This window comes from Lutra lutra, chromosome 12, assembly GCF_902655055.1.
Source record: "Lutra lutra chromosome 12, mLutLut1.2, whole genome shotgun sequence".
NCBI lineage: Eukaryota > Metazoa > Chordata > Mammalia > Carnivora > Mustelidae > Lutra > Lutra lutra.
In genome coordinates this window covers 73,156,312-73,177,899 of record NC_062289.1, presented here as the reverse complement: position 1 = coordinate 73,177,899, position 21,588 = coordinate 73,156,312, and the positions used below count along the sequence as shown (strand labels likewise).

At 53.6% G+C, this 21,588-nt stretch overlaps 1 protein-coding gene and 1 non-coding gene across 8 annotated transcripts in view; both read right to left on the bottom strand.

The window, feature by feature from the left end:
• Positions 1-233: 233 nt before the first annotated feature.
• AP1B1 (adaptor related protein complex 1 subunit beta 1) overlaps positions 234-21,588 on the bottom strand; it is a 53,789-nt gene continuing 32,434 nt past the window's right edge. For 4 of the 7 annotated variants that reach the window (XM_047697109.1, XM_047697110.1, XM_047697111.1 and 1 more), the window contains 13 exons: positions 21,099-21,264; positions 15,272-15,370; positions 14,491-14,750; positions 12,834-13,035; positions 12,061-12,081; positions 11,372-11,515; positions 6,197-6,342; positions 4,295-4,424; positions 3,914-3,998; positions 3,099-3,185; positions 2,836-2,990; positions 2,133-2,141; positions 234-1,257 (listed from right to left, as the gene is read on the bottom strand). In XM_047697109.1, the coding sequence (XP_047553065.1) occupies positions 1,183-1,257; positions 2,133-2,141; positions 2,836-2,990; positions 3,099-3,185; positions 3,914-3,998; positions 4,295-4,424; positions 6,197-6,342; positions 11,372-11,515; positions 12,061-12,081; positions 12,834-13,035; positions 14,491-14,750; positions 15,272-15,370; positions 21,099-21,264 (1,579 nt within the window). In that variant the 3' untranslated portion in view covers positions 234-1,182. The remainder of the gene's footprint in view (positions 1,258-2,132; positions 2,142-2,835; positions 2,991-3,098; positions 3,186-3,913; positions 3,999-4,294; positions 4,425-6,196; positions 6,343-11,371; positions 11,516-12,060; positions 12,082-12,833; positions 13,036-14,490; positions 14,751-15,271; positions 15,371-21,098; positions 21,265-21,588) is intronic. The other 3 variants (XM_047697112.1, XM_047697113.1, XM_047697114.1) reach the window with 3 other exon arrangements.
• LOC125082787 (small nucleolar RNA SNORD125) lies at positions 5,556-5,652 on the bottom strand. Its single transcript, XR_007122103.1, has one exon. It is a non-coding gene; the product is annotated as a small nucleolar RNA SNORD125 (small nucleolar RNA).

The following is a 21,588-nucleotide window of genomic DNA, read 5'->3' as shown; positions in this document are numbered from 1 at the left end:
TTGATGTCATCATTTTTATTCATTTTCTCTTTTTGAAAATAAGAATAAACATACATTATATATATGTGTATGTATATTATGTATACTGTAGTATACGTATCTATGTATATGTATGTGTATGTATATATACTGTGAATATTACAGTTACTGCAGGGCTCAGAAAGCCATCCTCAACCACTGGGAGGCAATTTTCAATTCTGACAATTAGTGGAGGGGGAAAAAAGTGTCTGTGATTGCCAAAAGCAGAATCTTTCTTTATTATTAAACAGCAGTACAGGAAAACCTAATGCTCTGTCAGACACAATGGAAATCTGGGAGGCCAGGGGGAGGGCAGCAGACACTAAGGAGAAACCCCAAAGAAACCCCAGATGGGAAGCACCCTGCTCGCCCATGTGCCCCATCCCTCAGTCCTGTCTCTGCTCCAGAAACACAGGGGACGCCAAGGACTATACTGTAGGCAGTCACCGTCCTCCAGGGCAAGAAAAGGAGTGAGGTGAGTTGATGTGTGCAACTGCTGGGGGGCAGGAGCCTGGGCCGGGGCTTTGGATGTTTCTGCCCAGTCTTGCCCGTGTGGGTCAGTGCTCAGGAGGCTGAGGCCCGATGGGCACAACCAGGGGGGCCCCACCTGGGTGGATGCAGAGAGGAAAGGTAGGGGTGTAGGCCCCCAGGAGCCCCAGACCCCTGACAGAGGAGCTCTCTGGGCACACCAAAGGACCCTCCACACACACCAGGACAGCCTGGCCTGAGAGCGGGTAATGGGGAGGCCCTCTAACACTGACCCAAGAGAGACTGAGGGGCAGGGGCTTCCCAGGCCAGGAGCCAGAAGAGGGAGCCACACACTCGCCCTTCAGGAACTGGTCAGGAAAAGGAAGAGAAAACCCTGGGTCTGCCTGATCAGCTTCTGTGGTCTCTCTGGCTCTGTTTCCTTTGGTCCCCTCCTTACCTGACCCTAACTGTCAGCAGCAACGGAAGAGGGGAGTCCCCGAGCACAGGGGTACACTGAGATTTCACTCCAGGAGGAATGCTAACCTGCCCTGAGGACCCAGGTGGGCCCGGCAGTCAGGACCAGGGAACTCCGTGGTGTCCAAGAGCCTTGCTCAGCGTCTCCAGGAAGGTGCTGCCACTCCCAGGGGACTCCTTGTTGGGGCTGGCAGAAGGCCGGGGTGGGCACTGGATGGGGCCTCAGTTCTTGAGGATGGTCTCGTAGGCCTGGTACACGTGTTGGGACACCTCTGGTGCTCGACATTTCAGGGACAGCTGCAGGGGGAGAGAGAGGTCAGGGGATGGAGAGAGCTCAGAATTCCCCAGGCTCCTCTCAGGGGCTGGGAGGGAACACAGGGAGGGAGAAGAGCAGGAGAGCCAGATGGAAGAGTGTGGTGTGCACACGTGGCCTGGTGGCAGCACGGCTGGGGCAGATGTGTAGTAAAGCGGAGGGAGCAGAGGGGGCGGCTGCGGCAGCCAGCTGGGTGCGGACCAAATATACGTGCAGCCCACACACCTGCTGTCAGCCCAGCCGCTGCGGCCCAAGCAGAGTGAATCATGAGCTGGTGGCTGGCGGGGAGGACCCGGCCCCTGCCCCACAGAGCTGCTGGGGCCCGTCACTGCCCGTGAAGGACTAGGGGTCTCCGATGAGGTGTGAGGGCTGCAAAGGAGGTCTCCATTTGGAGAGATAGTGGCGGTGGAGGGGGGGTCGCTGGGGAGTCTTCCTGGGCTCCAGCACAGGCAGCTCTGCCACTGTGGGAGCTGGAGAGTAGGCAGAAGAGAAGCAAGTGCCACCAGCACTTCTGCCAAAGTTGCTGCCACTGAAGGGTGCAATGAGGAAGGGGGGAGCAAACGGAGCTCTGGAAGCCAGCAGTGGTGGCCCCATGGGGCCCCGATCTTCTCTGCAGGGCCTCTGTGCATGCTCTGCGTGCTGGGAAGTGGGGGTACCAGCTCCTCAGTCGGGTTCACCTGGTTGGGAAGCTTTGGGGTGCCCCGTGCCTGCATGCACGTCTGCCCGGCTTTGGGGAGCAGCAGGGTGAGGCAAGGCTAGGAGAGGCAGGGTGCACTGGAGCCAGGCCAGGAGACAGGCTGTGCGAGGTGTGGCTGAGGAGAATGGAGGGAAAAGAGGAAGAGAAAAGCAGTCTGCTAACCTCCAAGTCCTGCAACACGGGCGCCAGCAGGGAAGGTGGGCATGCAGCGACCAAACACAGGGAGATGGAAATTACCACCACCGAAGCTACTGCTGCAGCCCCCGCCCAACCATAGTGCCAGCACCGCCAGCGGGGCCCAGGGAGCCATGTCTGCAGGGCCATGCCTGCCAGAGATGGGGGCACAGGGTAAGAAGCAAAGCCTGGTGCTCTCTGGGGCCTGGAACAGTAGCATGGCCTTCAGGGCAACCACACACTCCGTGGAAGGCATGTCCTGACTGGGGTCTGACATGAAGCCCAAGAAGGGCAAGTTGCTCACTATCAGTGCCCTCCCAGGTGGGCCCTTGGGCAGGGAAGAGTGGGAGGAGGGCCAGCACCTTGGCCCAGCAGTGCCATTTCCTAGTCACGTGGGCCTGAGGCCAACTGTGCCCCCTCAAGGGGCCCAACTGTATAGAATCTTCAAGACCAAATCACTGGTGACACAGTTTAGTGTCTTATCTAGTAATCTGATGGGACTGAGTTGGAAGCTAGGGTCAGAATTCTGAGGCTCATTCATGTCACGTTCAGAGGGACCCCAGCCTAGCTGGGCTAGAGCACACCTTCTCAGACTGACCCCTGGTCTGGGAAGGAGCGAGAGAAGGAGAGGCTGCCTGGAACATGGAGGTAGACATCCCAGGGATGGCAGGGCAGGAGCAGGGACCCTCACCGTGAAGCTGGGATTGCCCGGCTGGATGCGCAGCTCTGCCAGCACCCAGATGCCGTTGGTCAGCTTCAGGGACTGGTAGAGCATGTCCTGGCCCTCCACATTCCTCTTGGCGACTGTAAAGATGTTGCTGCTCTGTAGCCTGCTGCTCACAGCCTCTGAGAGTGAGAAGGGGGCCCCCAGTCAGTGGTGGGGGAGGGCTGGGGGTATAGGTAAGGGGCAGTATGGATGGGGCGGGAAGGCGGGGGAGGGCTGAGAAGTCCTACCCGCATTGAGGGGGCAGTCTCTGATCTGGAACTGGGCTTCATTTTCATTGGGAATGTCCTTCCACGTGGCCAGGAACATCTGCCGGTCTGGGGGTTGGGGACAAGGTAGAAGATGGAACCCTGATAAACCTGGGGCCCCTCTCAATAACACCCAGCAGGGAATGGGTTTTTTAGGTGCACGAACTTGAAGCTGAAGACAGGCACGAGCTCTGCCACAGCCCCCTCCTGCTTCCCTGAACAAACCTTTAGCTCTATGACAGTGGTCACCAGTGCTGCTCCCAAAAGACCCTGGGCTTCCCCCTTCCCCTTGAGCCTTAAATCTCTCCTTCCCAGCACCCACACATGCACTCCCTCCTGCTCTGGCCCCAAGCAGCCTGCTCGTTAATCATAGCCTGTATCACAGGGCTTCTGTGGTGACCAAGAGATGACGTGGGCAAAGTCCTCTGCTCAGCTCTGAGCTGGCAGTGAGCCCTCCTGGCATGGGGATGAGTCTTCTTAGGGGTTCCAGTCAGGGCACAGGAGATGGACATCCAGTGTGACATGGTCTGGGCTCTACAACTCAGGAGTCCATGGGAGGCCTGTCTAGAGACCACAGGCAAAGCTGAGGGGCGGGCAGAGCAGAAGTCAGGAGACAACTCCTGCATAGCATGGCCCCCACTGAGGGAAAGAGCTGGCCAGACAACACTCAGTGGTCCTTGATGGAGGCGTGACCCTTGCCTCAGGCTCTGCAGAGGGGCCGGCAACTCACAGACTCCATTGTGGGGCCAAGCCAATCATTATATTCCAGGGACTCTCGGGGCACCCTCAGGACTCACCCATCTTCCCATCCTCCACAAAGAGGATGTGCAGTGGATACAAAGTGCTGAAGTAGAAGACGTCAATGTTGTTCTTCACGGCCACCTAGAAACAAGGCCACTGATTGGTCCCATGTGCTTGATACGACCTCTGAGGCCCCAGGAAGGGCCTGCTCCCTGTGCCTCCACCTGACCAGGTCCCCTCACACACCTTCCCTGGTAACCATGCCCCTTCGTCCCCTCGGATCAGGTCTCCCTTGCCAGATCTTTGGCAAAGAGCACAACTCCACAGACACACCCCTTAGCCAACAAAGGCGAAGCCCCAGACCTCTCCACCAGGCTCCTCCCCTGTGGTAGGTGGGCAGGTAAGGAGTGGGGTGCTTAGCCCCGCCTGGAACACACCTGGAGGTTGTTCAGAGGTTCCATCTTCATGACCGAGCCCACCGTGTTGAGAGGCAGGGATATCTCCACAGTCTGGTTGGGGCTGAGTGGTGCGTGGACCTGGAGGGGGGCAGCAGGGGCCAGGCCGAAGCTGGGGAGAGAGAAGCCCCCGCAGGAATGGCAGGGGGAACAGGTGCTGACGTGGGATGGGCGGGCTCCTCAGGCTCCAGAGCTAGGGCAGTGGGTGGCAAGAAGCCTGTCCAGTAAGCTGGTTTCACCTCAGCTCTGGGCCCAGGAAAGTTCATGTTCATGACCCCCACTCTCAATGGCTGTGTGGACAGGAGGAATGAGCCCTGGGCCAGCTGCAGGCTTAACTCCCATCTGGGCTCCACTTTTTCTGGGCTATGTGTGGAGCAGGCCCAGGTGAACATGGCCTTGCTCTGTCCTGTGCTTGAGGAGTTCCACCTAACACCAGAGGCCTGAACTATGAGCTGCTTCTAACTGAAGACTCTGACTGCCCAAGTTTCTGCTACCAATCCCCACCTTCCAAGAAGGATGTGACCATCCCAAGCAAGACACCAGGTTTTACTGTCAGGGCTAGAACTAGCCAGAGAGAGATTCAGGAAAGCTCTACTTAGCAAAGCAACACATAGGTAAATGAGGTGGGGAGGATCCCCAGGAGTGTGAGACATGGGACCACGCAGTGACCGCTCACTGTGCCCAGGCCGGGCATTTGATATACCAACTCCTACTCTCATAAAAACAGCGAGAGATATACATTCTCTCATCTTCCAAGACATGGAAACTCAGGGAGGGCCAGGCCTGTGCTCAGACACTATGGGCTAAGTAGCACTGCGGAGATCCAGAGCTTAACTTGCCTGACCTTGCCTGCACTCCACCCACAATGGCAATCAGACCTGCCTGGGATACTTTGGGAGACGATGGGGGGAACCCCAGGCCTCTGTGGTGGCCCACTCTTCAGGCTTTCCTGGAAGATCCCCCACAGCCTGCTATGTCATCCTGGGCAAGGCACTGGTCCTCTCTGAGCCCAAGTGTCATTATTTACTGAAAAGGGGACAATGGCATTGACCTCACTGGGCTATCAAGTAGCTCAAAGTAAGATAATACTTCTAAAGTCCTCGCACAGGGCCTGCCACCCGGGGCATTGTCAGCACGCTGTGAGTCTGTTGTGAGCAATCGTTGAGACTTTCCCTTGGAATCTGGAGTGATTCTTTGAACTCTAGGGCCATCTGAGCTGAGAGAGGGCCTACGGGCTCTCCCTGAGGAAGCAGCCCCTTCAGTCAACTTCTTAGAGGCTCAGTTTGCTCATCACTAGAGCCGCTCAGGAAGAAGAATCATCAGGAGAGGCTGCTTGGGTCCCCAGGAGAGCCCTGGCCTAGCTGGCCTGGTCCATGAAGACCCCAATGGTGCCAGAGAGGAAACCTTCCCCAGGACCTCCAGTACAGGGGACCTCGTTGGGTGAGGGGCCCGGTGCAGCCACCACTCCCAGAGGCCCCGTCTGATGGTTTAAACCTGTGCCACAAGGTGCTGGCTGGGAGGCAGGTCCGCTCCCCATCAGCCTTCTTACAGCTGGGCCCTGCGGTGGCAGCGACTTAGGCCTGGAGAGGGGGCTCCATCCCGTCATGTGGAGTGTTTGCTGAAGGTGGGCTCCTGGTCTGGAGCTGGGGGTTTTCGTCAGCAAACACTCTTTGAGCAGTGGAAGAAGGCAAAAATAAGGGGAGACGACCCTCTGCCTGGTACTTTGGAGTCCACATAAAGAGGTCGTGGGGAAGGGAAAAAAGTCATTGCTTTAGAGAGTTTCGGGCCAAGATGCACCCATGAGGCACCAGATCCCTCAGAGCTCTCGACCCCTGCCTGCAATCACCAGCAAGGGCTCTTTTCACACTGGCCTTGGGAATGTACCTGTTGCGGTTGAACTGGATGGCAAAGTCGGTCATGACCTGTAAGGCCTTGTTGGTCAGCTGCAGGTCCATGGAGATGGAACCCACCTGGCGGGTGAAAGTACCTGAAATCTCCAACCCCTTGGCCTTCATGGCTGGGAGCCACACCTACAGGCAAGGGAGTAGACAGGAGGCTCAAGTTTGCCACTTCCCTAAAAGTTAACAGCCCACCTGAGGCTACCCACCCCCCCACCTGACTCTTCTCCTTTACGGTCTCTCCCTCTCCCTTAGGAGCCTTGCAGATTGACCACACCTGCCTTTACCACCAGGCAATGGCTGTGGGAATCCTGGAATGAGAGGAACAGTCCGGCAGGGATCCCAGGGCCACCACGACAGCGTGGCTGTGTATCAGAGCAGCATGGGGTAGACTGGTGCTTGGTGTGCCCAAGGGCTGACCTGAGTCTTCAGAGGTCCAAGAAGGAACACTCAGTAAGGAGGCTGAGAGAGGCGAAGAGAAAAGTGGGCCCTGCCAGCCTCCTGAAGAGCCGAGCAGAGTGAAGAAGAGCCTAAGGGCATCCGGGGCCTCAGCCAGAGCTCGAGGCCTCCCTGGCTGTCACAGGCTGTGCTTCCTCACAGGAGGCAAGGCTGGCCTTTTAATTGTAGAAACTGGGCTGACCAAGGACAGTACCTAAGAGGACCTCTCTCCTGGCAGGCCCTCTGCTGCGTGGCTGTCATAGGAGAGTGAGCTCAAGAGCCGCCGCCTTTGGGAAGCCCGCACCTAGCTCCTTCCCTACCTCCACACTACCAGGACATGTTAGCAGACAAATGTGACCCTGTGTGTCTGTCTCACCTGGACCCAGCCAGCTCTTTGAGGAAAGGGCTCTGCTTTTCTTTTTCACGTCCTTGGCTTACAGCTTGCTGGGCCATTGGCATTCAGGCAGCATTTGCAGGGCGAAATAGCTTGAATTAAAGCCCCAACCAGGAAGGACATCCGCAGGCGTCATCCAGGGTGGTACAAATGCCTTTGAGGGCCCTATTCTCAGCATCCCCACACCCCCTACCCAGACCCAAGGTCAAAAGACCCAGGCCTCCTCAAGAGCTGCCCCAAGGTGTGCTGTGTGAACATCTCACTGTCTCTCAAGGTGCCACCACCAGGAACCTCAATGCCATCTGGATCCCCACCCTCAGCTGATCCCAAGCCCCACACCATGGTCCCTGCAGCCGGGACCCTGTCACCACTACCTCCTCCATCTGCAGCCAGGGCCTCTGCTCCCCTCAGCAGGCAGCATGTGCATCTGAACCACAGTCAGAGTCCACCAGGTAAGACAGCAGCCCCTGCGGTACCTCAATCCCTCCCCACTCTCTGCAGCACCTGAATCATCATCTTCTTTTTTTTTTTTTTTTAAAGATTTTATTTATTTATTTGTCAGAGAGAGAGAGGGAGAGAGAGCAAGCATAGGCAGACAGAATGGCAGGCAGAGGCAGAGGGAGAAGCAGGCTCCCTGATGAGCAAGGAGCCCGATGTGGGACTTGATCCCAGGACGCTGGGATCATGACCTGAGCCGAAGGCAGCTGCTTAACCAACTGAGCCACCCAGGGGTCCCCCTGAATCATCTTCTAAAGTGCGAATCTGGAGGCACCTGGCTGACTCTTGAGCTTGGGGTCATAAGTTTGAGCCCCACACGGGGGCAGAGAGATTACTTAAATAAATAGAACTTTAAAAAGATGCGAATCTGATCATGGCAAAAACCCCTCCAACGCTGCGGCACTTCCACTGCCCATGGCCTCCATGTCCCAGGGCCCCCCTCTGCCAGGGATCGACTGAACCTGCTCCTCTGCCTCTGTCCCCCCCAACCCCTCCAGTCTGGAAAGTGCTTTGGCTGGCCCACCCCCACCACACTCGCTAACATAATCATCTTTTGTTTCCCCAGGACAAAGGTGTGAGGGCTTCAGCCTCAGCTGAGACAGGCAAGCAGAGAGCTCTGAGCCCCGCCCAGGCCCCCAGAGCAGCTTCCCGGGGCCCCAACCTCTAGCAAGCCACCTTTCACAGCTCTTGCAGAACTGCCTCTGTCACCTGGGACCGGCTGCTACCTGTGGGGACCGCATTTCTCTTGGTCACCGTGGCTTCACGGAACCTAGTACAGGTGCTATGACAGAACTAATCTAAATTAGTCTAAATTAGTTTAGACTAATTAGTTTAGACTTAGTTTAATTTAATCTAAATTAAACTAAACTAATTCTCAATATTTGCTGAAGGACCCAAGGAAACATCACCATCCACTTGTCCAAATACTTCAGGAACTCCCAAGTTCTTATGCAGAGAAAGCCTCATTCCCTTGACTGGGAAGGTTACTGTAGAACATATTTACCCCCACAATTGTGGCAGAGAGAATGCCCATAGGACAAACCATTCTAGCCAGTCACATGGCTGTTAGGAAAACACAGATGACACACCTGCTGCTTCTGAAGGAAGAACACATCCAGACCCCAGAGACTCCTGTGTCTAAGATAATGGGAAAAGTCCTGTGTTGTAAGGACTCCTCTTCCAGGCAGCTTGCCCTGAATTCCTCTGATGGAGTGATTTCCTAACATCTCCTTTCCAGCACTCACTGTTGGTCCACCCATCTGGGCCTCCACTAAGAAAAAGCAGTGATACCATCCATTAAAATGAACACACACGCAGAGAGCCAGCTCTGGACTTTACATTTCTGGCAGCTCAGCAGTCCTGGCAAGGCCTGGCACCCACAGGATTGCAGGATTCTTTGCTGCTCTTCTGTCATTTGATTCTGCCTTATGCCTGTTACATTGGGCATTTTTTTTTTTATAAAGATTTTATTTATTTATTTGACAAAGAGAGACAACTAGAGAGGGAACACAAGCAGGGGGAGCTGAAGAGGCTTCCTGCTGAGCAGGGAGCCCGACGTGGAGCTCCATCCCAGGACACTAAGATCATAACCTGAGCCAAAGACAGAAGCTCAACGACTGAGCCACTCAGGCGCCCCTACATTGGGCTTATAACACGTATGTGCTGGCCTCATGCATTGAAGTAGCTACTCTGGACAGTAATTAGTTATTCTGACAGCCTAGGACACTAAGGCACATAGGACGTTCTCAAACACTGTGGGGCATGATCATATCAAGATCAGGAACGGGGACTTTGGTGCAAGCACTGTGCATTCAGTTTCAGACTGTGGCTTAGCTGCTATGTGACCTTAGGCAAAAGCACTGAGATTTGTCGACTGTGAAACACGAAGTACAGTGCCATAAGGCTTCTGGCGGGATTCGGCGGGGTGGGGGCTGTGCCACGGGCCTGCATTAAACCTGCTCTCTACTGAGGGCTCTGGCCACCACCGCTGCAGGCACGGCTGCCACTCCTGGTGAGGTCAAAGCAGGCACTGGCTCACAGCTCCCCAGGCACAACTGAGAGCTCACCTCACCCCTAAAGCCCAGCTGGGTCCTGGTCTCGGGAGGGGACTTTGGAAGAGAGAGAGGGGCTCTGGCTGGAACAAAGTGGCAGACACAGGGCCTGCCCTGAGCGTTGTGAGGGGGTCAGGTCAGGTCTGAACCCCCTGGCAGCTTCTTTGATGCTGAGGGTGTGGCCCACACCTTGCTGTCCTCAGAGCCAGGCCCACGTGTTCCTGCCTTGCAAACCCGGCACTCCTTCCTCTCTCTCGCCCCCAGCTCGGCAAACAGCACCTCCCTCATCCCACTGCTGGAGCCAGCATCCTTCCCTCCCCGCCAGCCCCCACATCCTGCCAGTCCCACCTCCTGAGGAGCTCTCCAGGGCAGCCTTTTGCCTCTGCCTTCAAAGCTGCCCTTGTCTAGGCACCATGAGCACACAGCAGTTCCTCCCAGTCTCCTCACTGGGCGCCTTCTGTCCTAGCCCTGCCAACCTGCCTGCCACAGTGTAGCCAAAGAACTCTCCCTCCAGTGTAAACACATTTCATCTCTGCTTAAAACCTTCTAACGGCTCTACTGCACCAGGACTGAGAGAGACCCTCACAGCCTGGCAATGTGGACCTCGCCAGCTTCTTCCCTCCCTAATCGCTAGTCTAGGCGGGAGTCCTGGGGAGTACCAGGCCTTGGTAGCACGATGGGCATCTATGGGGCATCTGCAGGTGGCACAAAGGCCGGTCAGGGATGCTGGACATACTGTTGGGAGGACAACTGTCTCAATGAGCAACTGTCCTGCATCCCTGCAGTATGTTTTACATAGTTTCAACATATCCTGAAATTGCTGGGAACCCAATTACAGTGAAAATCAAAGAAAGCCTGTTTTTTTGTTTTATGGGGACTTTACTGGGAGTCAGTCACCATTTCAGGAACTAAGGATACCACTAACCACATGGTTCACAGCACCTGAGTTACAAACACTACCTGTGGCCATCGTGGTGACTCTACACAGCCACAAACACCTGACAGCTTCATCAGATCTTCCGGGGTGGGTGTACCCAAGCCTTTACGATATGGAAATATATCATTTTATTCTCTTCTCTTTCTGTCTCCTTTTAGAGGTCCTAGCATCTTGGGGCGCCTAGGTGGCTCAGGGGGTTGGGCCTCTGCCTTCGGCTCAGATCATGATCTTGGGGTCCCAGGATCGAGTCCTGAGTCGGGCTCTCTGCTCAGCAGGGAGCCTGCTTCCCTTCCTCGCTCTCTGCCTGCCTCTGCCTACTTGTGATCTCTGTCTGTCAAATAAGTAAGATCTTAAAAAAAAAAAAAGTGTTAGCGTCTTACTAATTTTGAAGTGACATGTATAGGCAGGCTATAGTCCAGACACCTTTGAGCACAGGAAATAAAGGACGCCTTAGACAACATCTGTCATCAGAAAGGGGCACTGGGTGGGAGACAGCCCTGAGAACTGCTGCTCCAACTAGATGGGACCTCTGCCAGTTCTCTGGGAGGTGCGGGCTCTCCCTCCGCTCCAGGCCTGACCACAGGCTGTGACAGCTACCTGGAGCCTTCTCTCCACTTTCACCTAATTCTGACTTGATTTATAGGCCTGAGCTCCAGTAGCCCTGCCCTGGGAGGTCTTCCCAGGCCCCCAGGGCCGGCCTAGCATCTCTTCCCTGTGCTCCCACAGACCCTGGCACCCATCCCTGTTGGCCTGAGCTGATTCCACAGAACAGGCCATTTAAAGAACATCAGTCAGTATCTAACTTCCCTCTGCTCCTGCCATGGAAGGAGGTACAGTACTTACTGCTTTGGGGGCCACATACGATCCCGACAGCGTGCCCACGCCACTGGTCAGGTCGAAAAGGTCACTCAGGCCACTGCCCATGGATGTTCCTAGGTTCGGTGGGACTGCTGCTGCTGGGGGTGCCACAAAATTGGGGCCCCCAATCTGGAAGGGAAGGGAAAGGGGTCAGAGGCAGGCATTAGAAATGGGGACCTCAAGGGCCCGGCATGAGTGGAACAACCTGGCACTTTAGAAAATGGGATGGGGCGGGACGGGGGCTATAGGGCTGTCACACCAGCTCTAAGTTGCAGAGACAAAACAGGGTGAGGGGGTGGAGAAGAAACAAACACTGTGCCCTCCATGACCTGCAAGCCTCCAGCTCTAGGGGTGAGTGACCTTGGGAAAGGGCTGTGACATGTGTAAACTAACCCGCAGCCCACCGATAAAAGGAGTACTCTGTGGTGAGGCTGTGCTAAGCTGACAGGACCACACCCTTTAGGTTGTCACAGAGGGCCTGGGGAAACTGAGAGAGCCGGTGATCCTCGGGATGACAAGGAAACTTTGTCTCAGGGTACTGAGATGGGACATTCGATAAAAGGCCACAGCTCAGCAGGGAGGACAGCTTTGACATCATCCACCCCTTGGGATGCTGGGCCAGCACTCAGGAAGAGCAGAGACAAAGGCTTGGTGGCGCAAGGGTTGAACCATACCCCTTCAGGCTCATCCCCCATCTCCAAGCAGAAGCAGGCAGGGTGAAGAGAACAGGCAGCCACATGCAGAGAGAAAAGCCAGGAAAGAAGACAGAGACAAGAGAGAGAGGGAAAGAGGGAATAGATTAGTCACTGCTGTTCCCAGGAGGAGTCTGGGGCGAGACTGTGCCAGGCTTAAGGGGGGCCCAGACTATCTTTATGAAGGGCGCTACTTTCAGGGCTTCACTCCACCACCCACGGCTTGTGCCATGGCCCTTCCTACCCTTTCCTGTGTCATGCCTCAGGGACCTGAGCCAGACATGGCCAAGTGACAGGGGCTCTGCTACCCCTCCTCCTGGCTCTACCTGCTGCCTGAACAAGTCCCGGGGAGATAACCAGTCCAGTCTTACCACCCCCTTTCTACAGGGGAGGAGGGACTGTCCCTGACCCCCCCTGAGCCTCTCAGGCCTCCTGGGCTGTTGCACCAAGCTGGTGGAGGGTGTGGGAGTAAGTGGACACTGCTGTGGCCCCTCTAGCCCTACAGGCTCCAGATCTAGTGGCCCAGCAAGGGACTAAGTCCCGTGTCTGCAACATATTGTGCACTCCTAGAGGGAAGGTCACTTGAACTCTTGAAGCCTCAGTTTTCTCCCCTCTAAGTAGGGAGTGACATAGTCACCTTCGCAGACAGGTGTACCCTGAGGCCCTCGGTTGGAGAATGGCACAGACCGGGCGCTCACTGACTACTCCTCTGAAGGTCATTATTAATGTTATCCACAGAGGGCCCCAGGACATACCAGGCTGTCAAGGCCTCCACCAAGAAGGTCTACGGCTCCCATTTGCACTGAGGAGGTGGCCAGGGGTGGGCCACCCACTGGGGGGCCGAGGTCCAAGTTGAGAAGGTCACCCAACAGGTCGCCCTGGGTGGGGATGACATCCGGCTGCTCACCAGAGGGTGCTCCGGCAGGGGCAGTCTCAGGGCTCTCGGTGCTCTCACTCCTGTGATGACATAGGAGGGAGAGGGTCAGTGGGTTGGGCGCTGGGCTGTTTCAGGGAGGTCAGAGTCCTCAGTCTCCAGGATCCTCCCCCAGCACAGGCACCTGGATCTCCACACTGTTCCAGAAGGGCTGTCTACATGGCCCCTCCTCTTCCCCCTTCCCACGCCTGATCCATCTTTTTGGATCTCCAAGAGATCCAGCATCATGGGGGTGAGTGAAGGGAGAGGCTGTCTATTTCCACCACTCAGTGCACTCTAAAGACTGGATGCCCGCCCTGAGGACTGGGTATGCAGGCCAAACCAACCACCAGGGGGTGGCAGAGGAGGGTGAGAAGAACAGGGCTCTGGAATTAGAATCAAGTCTGAGACTAGCTGTGCTGGCTGTGGGACGCCACACCAGGCCCTCAAGCTCTCTGTCCTATTGTCCTCATCCGTTAAATGGGGATACCTCTTTAAGCTGTTGTAAAGATCAAATGAGGTCACCCTGTATGTAGTAAACATTTTTCTTTCTTTCTTTTTTTTTTTTTAAAGATTTTATTTCTTTATTTGACAAAGAGAGACATAGCGAGAGAGGGAACACAAGCAGGGGGGTGGAAGAGGGAGAAGCAGGCTTCCCGCCAAGTAGACAGTCCAATGAGGGGCTGGATCTCAGAACCCTGGGATCATGACTGAGCTGAAGGCAGACACTTAATGACTGAGCCACCCAGGTGCCTCTGTGGTAAACATCCATTAAAAAGTCATTAGGAGGGGCGCCTGGGTGGCTCAGTGGGTTAAAGCCTCTGCCTTCGGCTCAGGTCATGATCCCAGGGTCCTGGGATCAAGCCCCGAATCGGGCTCTCTGCTCTGCAGGGAGCCTGCTTCCTCCTCTCTCTCTCTCTGCCTGCCTCTCTGCCTACTTGTGATCTCTGTCAAATAAATAAATAAAATCTTTAAAAAAAAAAAAAAAAGTCATTAGGATGGGGGCGTCTGGGTGGCTCAGTAGGTTAAGTGTCTGACTCTTGTTTTTAGCTCAGATCATGATCTCAGGTCATGGGATCAAACTCCACGCTGTGTGAAGTCAGCTTGAGATTCTCTTTCCCTCTGCCCCTCCCCCGGCTCACACGCTCTATCTCTAAAAAAAGTCACTTGGGCTGCCTGTGTGGCTCAGTGTGTTAAGCCTCTGCCTTCAGCTTAGGTCATGATCTCAGGGTCCTGGGATCGAGCCCCACATCGGGTTCTCTGCTCAGCAGGGAGCCTGCTTCTCCCCCACCCTCCGTCTGCCTCTCTGCCTATTTGTGATCTCTGTCAAATAAATAAATAAAATCTTTAAAAAATAAAAATAAAAATGTCACTAGAATGGTAATTTCCCTCAGACTCAGGCCTGGCCAGGGTTACCACAATAGGCCTGAATGCCTAGGCTAATGAACCGGAAAACCAGGTAGGGAGGCTCAGCCTGGAGACTGGCCAACTTCACTCACGAGGCAGTGCGTGGTGGCAGGCTCTTGTGCACAACGCCCCGGCCCCCCTCCACAAAGGCGCTGGGAGGCTTATGGTAGACGGAGGCCAGGGTGCCAATGTAGCAGATGAGCTCGTCCAGCAGTGTGGGCTCAATGAGGTCTGTCTCTTCAGAGATGAGTGGCTTCTCAGCCAACACCACCTCCTTGGCAGCCACTGGGTCCGTGGAGAGCAGACGCCAATAGATGTAGCCACGGTCCCGCAAGTCTGGGTTATCAGAGTCCTTAAGCAGTGGGGAGGTGACAAGAAGCATATTAAATTCATAGCAGAGCAACCAGCTGGGAAGGAAGGAGCTCCTCCCCAAATCCCATGACCTGGGCATGGTCACAGCGCTGAACACTGATCCTGAGCAGTCCCATTAACCTGACCCTAAACATGGCCTGGCCCTTCGATTTCCTCCCCTAGCCCAGTGTTAAACAGGGGATTCCCACTCCTGTCCCCACTCTTCGCTCCACTCCAAAATCTGTCTTCCCTGTCCTACAAACCTTCTGGTTCTTCTGGACTTCCCTCCCCTCTTTTGTTTACAGTCTGTCTCGACTTCCTCACCTGACCCACTCCATCTTGATTTATCTGTGACTGAGCTCCCTGAGCAGGGGTCCTGGATTACTCTAGGGCCAACCCCTCTAGTGATGCCAGCCTCAGGGGAAGAACCCTGGCACGAAGGTCTGGCTGGCTCCTCAGACCACAGCGCCCCCTGTGGAGTGAGACCTGCACTGGGTGCAGCAGAGAGGCTGGGGCACTGACCTGAGTGGCCAAGCTGAGGACCTGTTGCACCAGCTCCTGGGTCTCTGTCGGCTTCTTCAGAAAGAGTTTCACGATGGCTGTTAGTAGCTGTAGCTGGACCTGTGGGAAGACAGAAAGGTGACAAGGAACAAGTAGCGAGGGCTTCATGTGGGGATGGAAGGAAACCAAATGAGGGCCTCAAAGATGGAGAAGGGTATTTTTCAAAGGCCCTGGAAGCTGAAAGCAGCTTTCCCAGGTTTGGAGTTGGCCACAGAGCAGAGACTAAGGCCAGGAGGTTGTCACAGTAGTGCTGAATAGCCTGGACCTTGGCATTACCATTCAGGAAGGAGATGGCCACTACTATCTGGCAACCCTACCCTAGGGTCCCAGGAATCTGTCAGGGCTCCCAGACTCACAGTGCCTTAAGGATTTCACACCTTAAAAAGGCAACATGTGTAGCTGGTGTGCTTTTTTTTTTTTTTCTTTTTTTAAAAGAAGGATAATATGTGTGGGAAATAGTCTGCTAGAATTCTTTTTTTTTTTTTTTTAAAGATTTTATTTATTCTTTTGACAGAGAGAGAGATCACAAGTACACAGAGAGGCAGGCAGAGAGAGAGGAGGAAGCAGGCTCCCCACTGAGCAGAGAGCTCGATGTGGGGCTCGATCCCAGGACCCTGAGATCATGACCTGAGCTGAAGGCAGAGGCCCAACCCACTGAGCCACCCAGGCGCCTCTAGCTGGTGTGCTTCTTAAAGGGACCATCTGTCAACAAGCAGAGATGGTACCACTGACGGACTGGGCCAGGAGGGCCCACAGAGTCAGCCTGTCATTAAGGAGTAGGGCGTCTACCAGAAGGTGAGAACCAACCCAGCCCAGCCCTCTCTCAGCTTTCACCCTGCTGCTGCTGCCTTTACCTGATCATGCCCTCAGCTTGGCCAACCTCTTCTCACCCTTTGGAGCTCATGCTGCCCCAGCACCCCCACGCTTCTGCAGCTTCCTGCACTCCCTCATCAGCACTCCCCCACACTATTAGAATGCTTTCCAGCCACCAGCCTGTCCTATGGACAGAGATCATGCCTATCACAGTTGTATCCCTGGTTATTGTTCTATCAGTGTCCAGTGCACAGCAGGCACTTAAGAAAAACTTGCTAACTCAAAAAACATCTCTTGAAAGAACAATTCTCTGCACATAGTCCTTCCTTAGCCACATCTCACTTCTGCTGGTCCTGAGATAAGAGGGCAGCCTGAGGCTCCAGGGCTGTGCCAGGGACAGGCCTGTGGCAGGAGGGAGGGAACAGGGCTGACAGCACATTCCGGGTGTGGTTGGCAAAATGGAGGGTACACAGAATGGGCTAATAGCAGGTGGCAGGATGGAGGAGATGTGATCCATTTCTGGAATTAAGCAATCCAGAGTCCTTGTCATTTGGTTACACATGGGCCAACAGTAGAGGAGCGGTGGGGCTGGCAGTTGTCAAAGTAGGAGGCAGCCCAGAGACTGGCTTCTAGAACCTGGCTACAGCCCCTGGCCAGGTAGTCCAGGGGAAGCCATTTATCCTCATTTGGTGGGGAGAAGGGTGGCCTGCTTCAGGGGGTTCTTGTGAGCTCACAAAACTGCAATTTATGACCACTTTGAAGCTAGAGTTATATCACACCTCATTTGAATGTGACTCTGGACAAGTCCTACAACTTCTCTAAGTCTGCTTCCTCACCTATAATGTTAGTATAAACTCCTGACAGGATTGATGGAAGAGCCCATGAGATAAGGAATGTAAATAACCTATCATATACTTTGCTCAATACAGAACACCTGTCACCATGGTCATCAACATCACTGCAGCCAACACGCAGGGATTTTTACTGAGTTCTCCTCAGCCCAGGTCAGCTGGCCGCCTGGCATCATCCGTCACTGTCAGGTCTGCTACACTGCCTAGGAACTTTGACCACTAGCCTGAGGCCTCCCAGCCTCACTAACATGCTGACACCCCACATGTCAGCCTGCATGTTCAGGGCAACCATCCTGCAATGATGTCACTGCCCCTGCCATCCAGACAGGCAAGATGCAGGCTGGACTGACAAACCACCCCAGGTAAGACTTTCTGAGCTCCCTGTCCATGGCTGGAGAGGCCTAGGAGCCCAGGACAAGGGGGCTCAAAGAGACAATCTAAAATAAGCTCCTTGGGGTACCTGTGTGGCTCAGCTGGTTGAGCGTACAACTCTCGATCTTGGCTCAGTTGGTTGAGCGTACAACTTTCGATCTTGGCTCAGGTCTTGATCTCCAGGTTGTAAATTCAAGCCCCGTGTTTGGCTCCACACCCAATAAATATAATAATAAACATATACAAAAAATTAACTAAAATAGGGGCACCTGGGTGGCTCAGTGGGTTAAAGTCTCTGTCCTCAGCTCAGGTCAGGATCCTGGGATTGAGCCCCGCATCGGGCTCTCTTCTCAGCAGGGAGCCTGCTTCCCCCACCACTCTCTGCCTGCCTCTCTGCCTATGTGTGATCTCTGTCTGTCAAATAAATAAAATATTTTTAAAAATTTAACTAAAATATAAATAAATATAATAAATAAGTTCCCAAACTGCAAAGCACTAAACAAGTATGCTTATAAAAACTCCAAATGGTGTTGTGAACCCAGGAAGCGAAGGCAACTGGCCACTTAATTAAAAGCGCCATCACCACCACCCAGCCACACTGGAGTGCCCAGTCTATACACAGCATACAATCAGCTCTGCAGCAACCCTGCGCTGGAGAAGAAGAAACTGGCTTGGCAAGTTTAACTTGCTCCAGGCCGCCCAAAGTAGGGGTAGGGGAGGAGCATAGATTAGATTCATTTCCCCAACCCAGGCTCCTGCTCTAGCTTCCCTTGCTGACTTCTCTAAGCCTGGGCTCTCCAGCAGACTTTGCCCAATGGAGAAGGGGCTACAAAAGATTTACTTTAGTTTTGCAGAAACACCCCCCAGAGGACTTCCTCTGCACTAATCCCAGGAAGGACTTGGTGGTGGGGGGCAGAAGGGATCCCAAGTCAGGCTCTGCTTCTCTCAGAGACAAGCAAGTGAGGAGGCTAGTAAGGTGAAAGTAAAAGCAGCCCAGGGCAGGCTAATAGCAGACTTGGCAGGTGGCAGTGGGAGTGGGTGATGGTAGGAGTTAGGACTATTATTCTGTTATGGACATCTGTTGTTTTTGCCCATCTAGCATCTAGTCTGTCTTCTGGTTAACAGAAATACTGGCTCTCCTTCAGAGAATCACCCTCCTCTCTGCCTGATGGAGACTGGGAGAGGAGTCTGATAAACTTGGCCAATTGGAATCATGGCGATTGGCTCAGGCTGATGCAAACAGGCATGGACCGCTGCTGGAACTACCAGGGGGAAGGGAGTTAAAGAAGTCACCATGCTGTTACAGGTCATAGCCTGGAACCACTGACCCCAAATAGGCCCTAATTCTGGGAGTCTTCCTAAAGGAGAAACCAGCCCGAGGACACACACACAGCCCTAATGCCGCCGTCTGGGCATCCTCATCCAAGAATGCCGGAAGAGAACACACTCCCGGAACTTACCAGCTACAGGAAAGCAGTAGGTCCCCAGGGGTTTGCTGCCTGGACCAGTTTACTTTTATTTATTTTTTTTATTTTTTAAAAACATATTTGTTTGACAGACAGAATAAGCAGGGAGAGCTACGGAGGGAGAGGAAGAAGCAGGCTCCCCATTGAGCAAGGAGCTCGATGCAGGGCTCAATCCCAGGACCCGAGGATCATGACCTGAGCTAAAGGCAGACGCTTAATGACTGAGCCACCCAGGCGCCCCATGGACCAGTTTACTCTTAAACCAATTCAGATCAACACCAATACTACCACTCACGAGTGCTTATCATGGCCTGGGCGCCCATTAAGGACATTGCACAAAGCATTCTCTATAACTTTCAGAGCAACAGGATCAGCCACAGTCTTATGAACCTCATTTTATAAATGAGGAAACTGAGGCTCAGAGAAGCAGAGAATTAGTGTACAACCACAGAAACCACAGAGCCAAGAAGGGACAGAAGAAGGGTTTGGAGACTGGGGTCTCCTATTCCAAGGCTCATGCTCTGACCCAACAGATCACACTCCCCCGTTGGGCAGCAAAGATTTCTGTGCTTACAAACACATTTAAAAGCTCTCTTGCATGAGCAGACAGTGCCTGGTTCACAGAAAAGGGAATACACATGAAAAGATGCTCAAGCCCACTCAACAGAAATGCAAACAGAACCAACCAAGGTACATCCTGTTGTTCATCAGATTGGCAAAAACAGTCTGTGAACGTATTAGGTTGACAAGGAGGTAAGGGGAGGGCTATGCTACCTCTGAGATTGGACTATAAACCACAATAGTCCCTACACCAAAGGAAATGGGGAACCTCTTTCCACGTCTCCAGTGCATAGGCCCCTTCACCAGAAAGAATTTATCTCACAATTTATCCCCCAGCTAGACTCACACATGCACCCTACATAGATTATTCATAGCAGTATTGATTAAAAGAGCAGAAGACTAACACCTACATATCCATCAGGGGAGGCTGGTTAAACAAACATGGCACTATGCAGCCATGAAGAGTCCCATCAGTTAGTAACAACAGCGCCTTCAGATACATTCTTAAGGGAAAAAGGCATGGTGCTGTACAATTTCAATGTGTATAGTGCACTACCAGTAGTGTTTATTTTTAAGTAATCTCTGCATTTAATGATGGGCTCAAACTCACAGCCTCGAGATCCAAAGTCACATGCTATACTGACAGAGCCAGCCACGTGCCCCACAGTTCAAGAGGTGGGATGGATGCCTGGGTAGCTTAGTTGGTTGAATGCCTGACTCTTGATCTCAGCTCAGGTCTCGATTTCAGGGTCACGAGTTCAAACCCTGCACTGGGTTCCATGCCACCCGTGGAAACCACTTATACATACATACATACATAAATAAATAAGAGGCGACATATACACAGTGGACCGTCATTATCTGCAGAGCCCATATTTGGAATTTGCCTAGTTCCTAAAACGTACTTGTAACCCCAAAGTCAATGTTTGGGGAGCTTTCGTGATCTTTCACAACAAAGTGCAGAAGAGTGAAAAGTTCAAGCTGCCTGAGGTACATACTCCCAGCGGAGGTCAAAGGAGGTGACACTCTGCTTTGTTGCTTCTGCCCTCATACCATAAACAAGTGTCCTCTTCACAATCTATTTACCTGCCACATCTTTCACGTTCTGCTTTTTGTTGATGATTCACTGTTAATGATAGCCCCCACCCCAAGGGTCAGGCTGAAGTGCTGGCTAGCGAACACTAGCGCGAGGAGGTGATGGGCCTTATGAAGAAAATAGTGTGTTAGAGAAGCTTTGTGTAGGCGTGAGTTGTAGCGCTGGTGGCCATGAGTTCAATGTATTCTTAGACCGTCCCTGGAAGTATCCCCAAGAAATCAATAAATGACACTAATGATCTTTGTGAGCGGAACTGGGTCACCAGGAAACTGGTAGGAAGGAGACGTTTCACCATATACTTGTTCGTAATTTCTCAATTTTGAACTAATTGAATGTCTTACTTATCCAAAGATAAATATGAAATGAAAGCTGGAAATTTCTGCCTGCCTTCAGTGTCCACCATCACAGACTGTCCCCACAGTCCCCCATAGCTAATGCAGGGTGAGAGGAAAAGGAGCCACCCCTGTCAGCCCCACTATCTGTCCACACTGTCAGAGCTGTATCACGAAGCGCTGGGCCTGAGGCCTGCTGGCTGAGGAGAAGGTTTCAGGGTGGGATGGACTGTACCAGTACCAAGCTGCCAGTCACGACCCACACCCTGGCCCAAGTCGCCCCACCTGGTGGCTCACCTGGGTGCTCTCATCATGGAAGCCCTCCAGGAAGCTCTCCAGCAGCTCGTCGGCATTGTCAATTCGCTCGGCGTACTCGCCCACAATCCAAATCATAGCGGCCCGGGCCTCAGGCTCATCCAGGGAGTCCAGGTTCTCACACAGTGTGGCGATCACACTCTCATACCTAAGAGACGAGCACACAGCCAGCATGTGAGCAGTGAAGGAGCCCAGGCAACCCAGAAGAGGCCCAGCAGGGGCCGAGAGAGACAGGAAGCTGCCCCACAAGATCCTGAGAGGGTGGTGAGTAATGGGATTTGAGTTTATCTGTTACATTTTAGTGCTTATTTAGTTTGGGGAGTGGAGGAGGGGTGACTCAAGAGAAATAAGAAAAAACAATAGGTTTTTTTTGAGAATGCCATTTGTGGCAGAGAAATAAGGAAAAAGGAGAGGCTCCTTGTTGCTTTTCCTCCCCCCACATGCCTGTCCCCAGCAGAGCCACATCACCCTC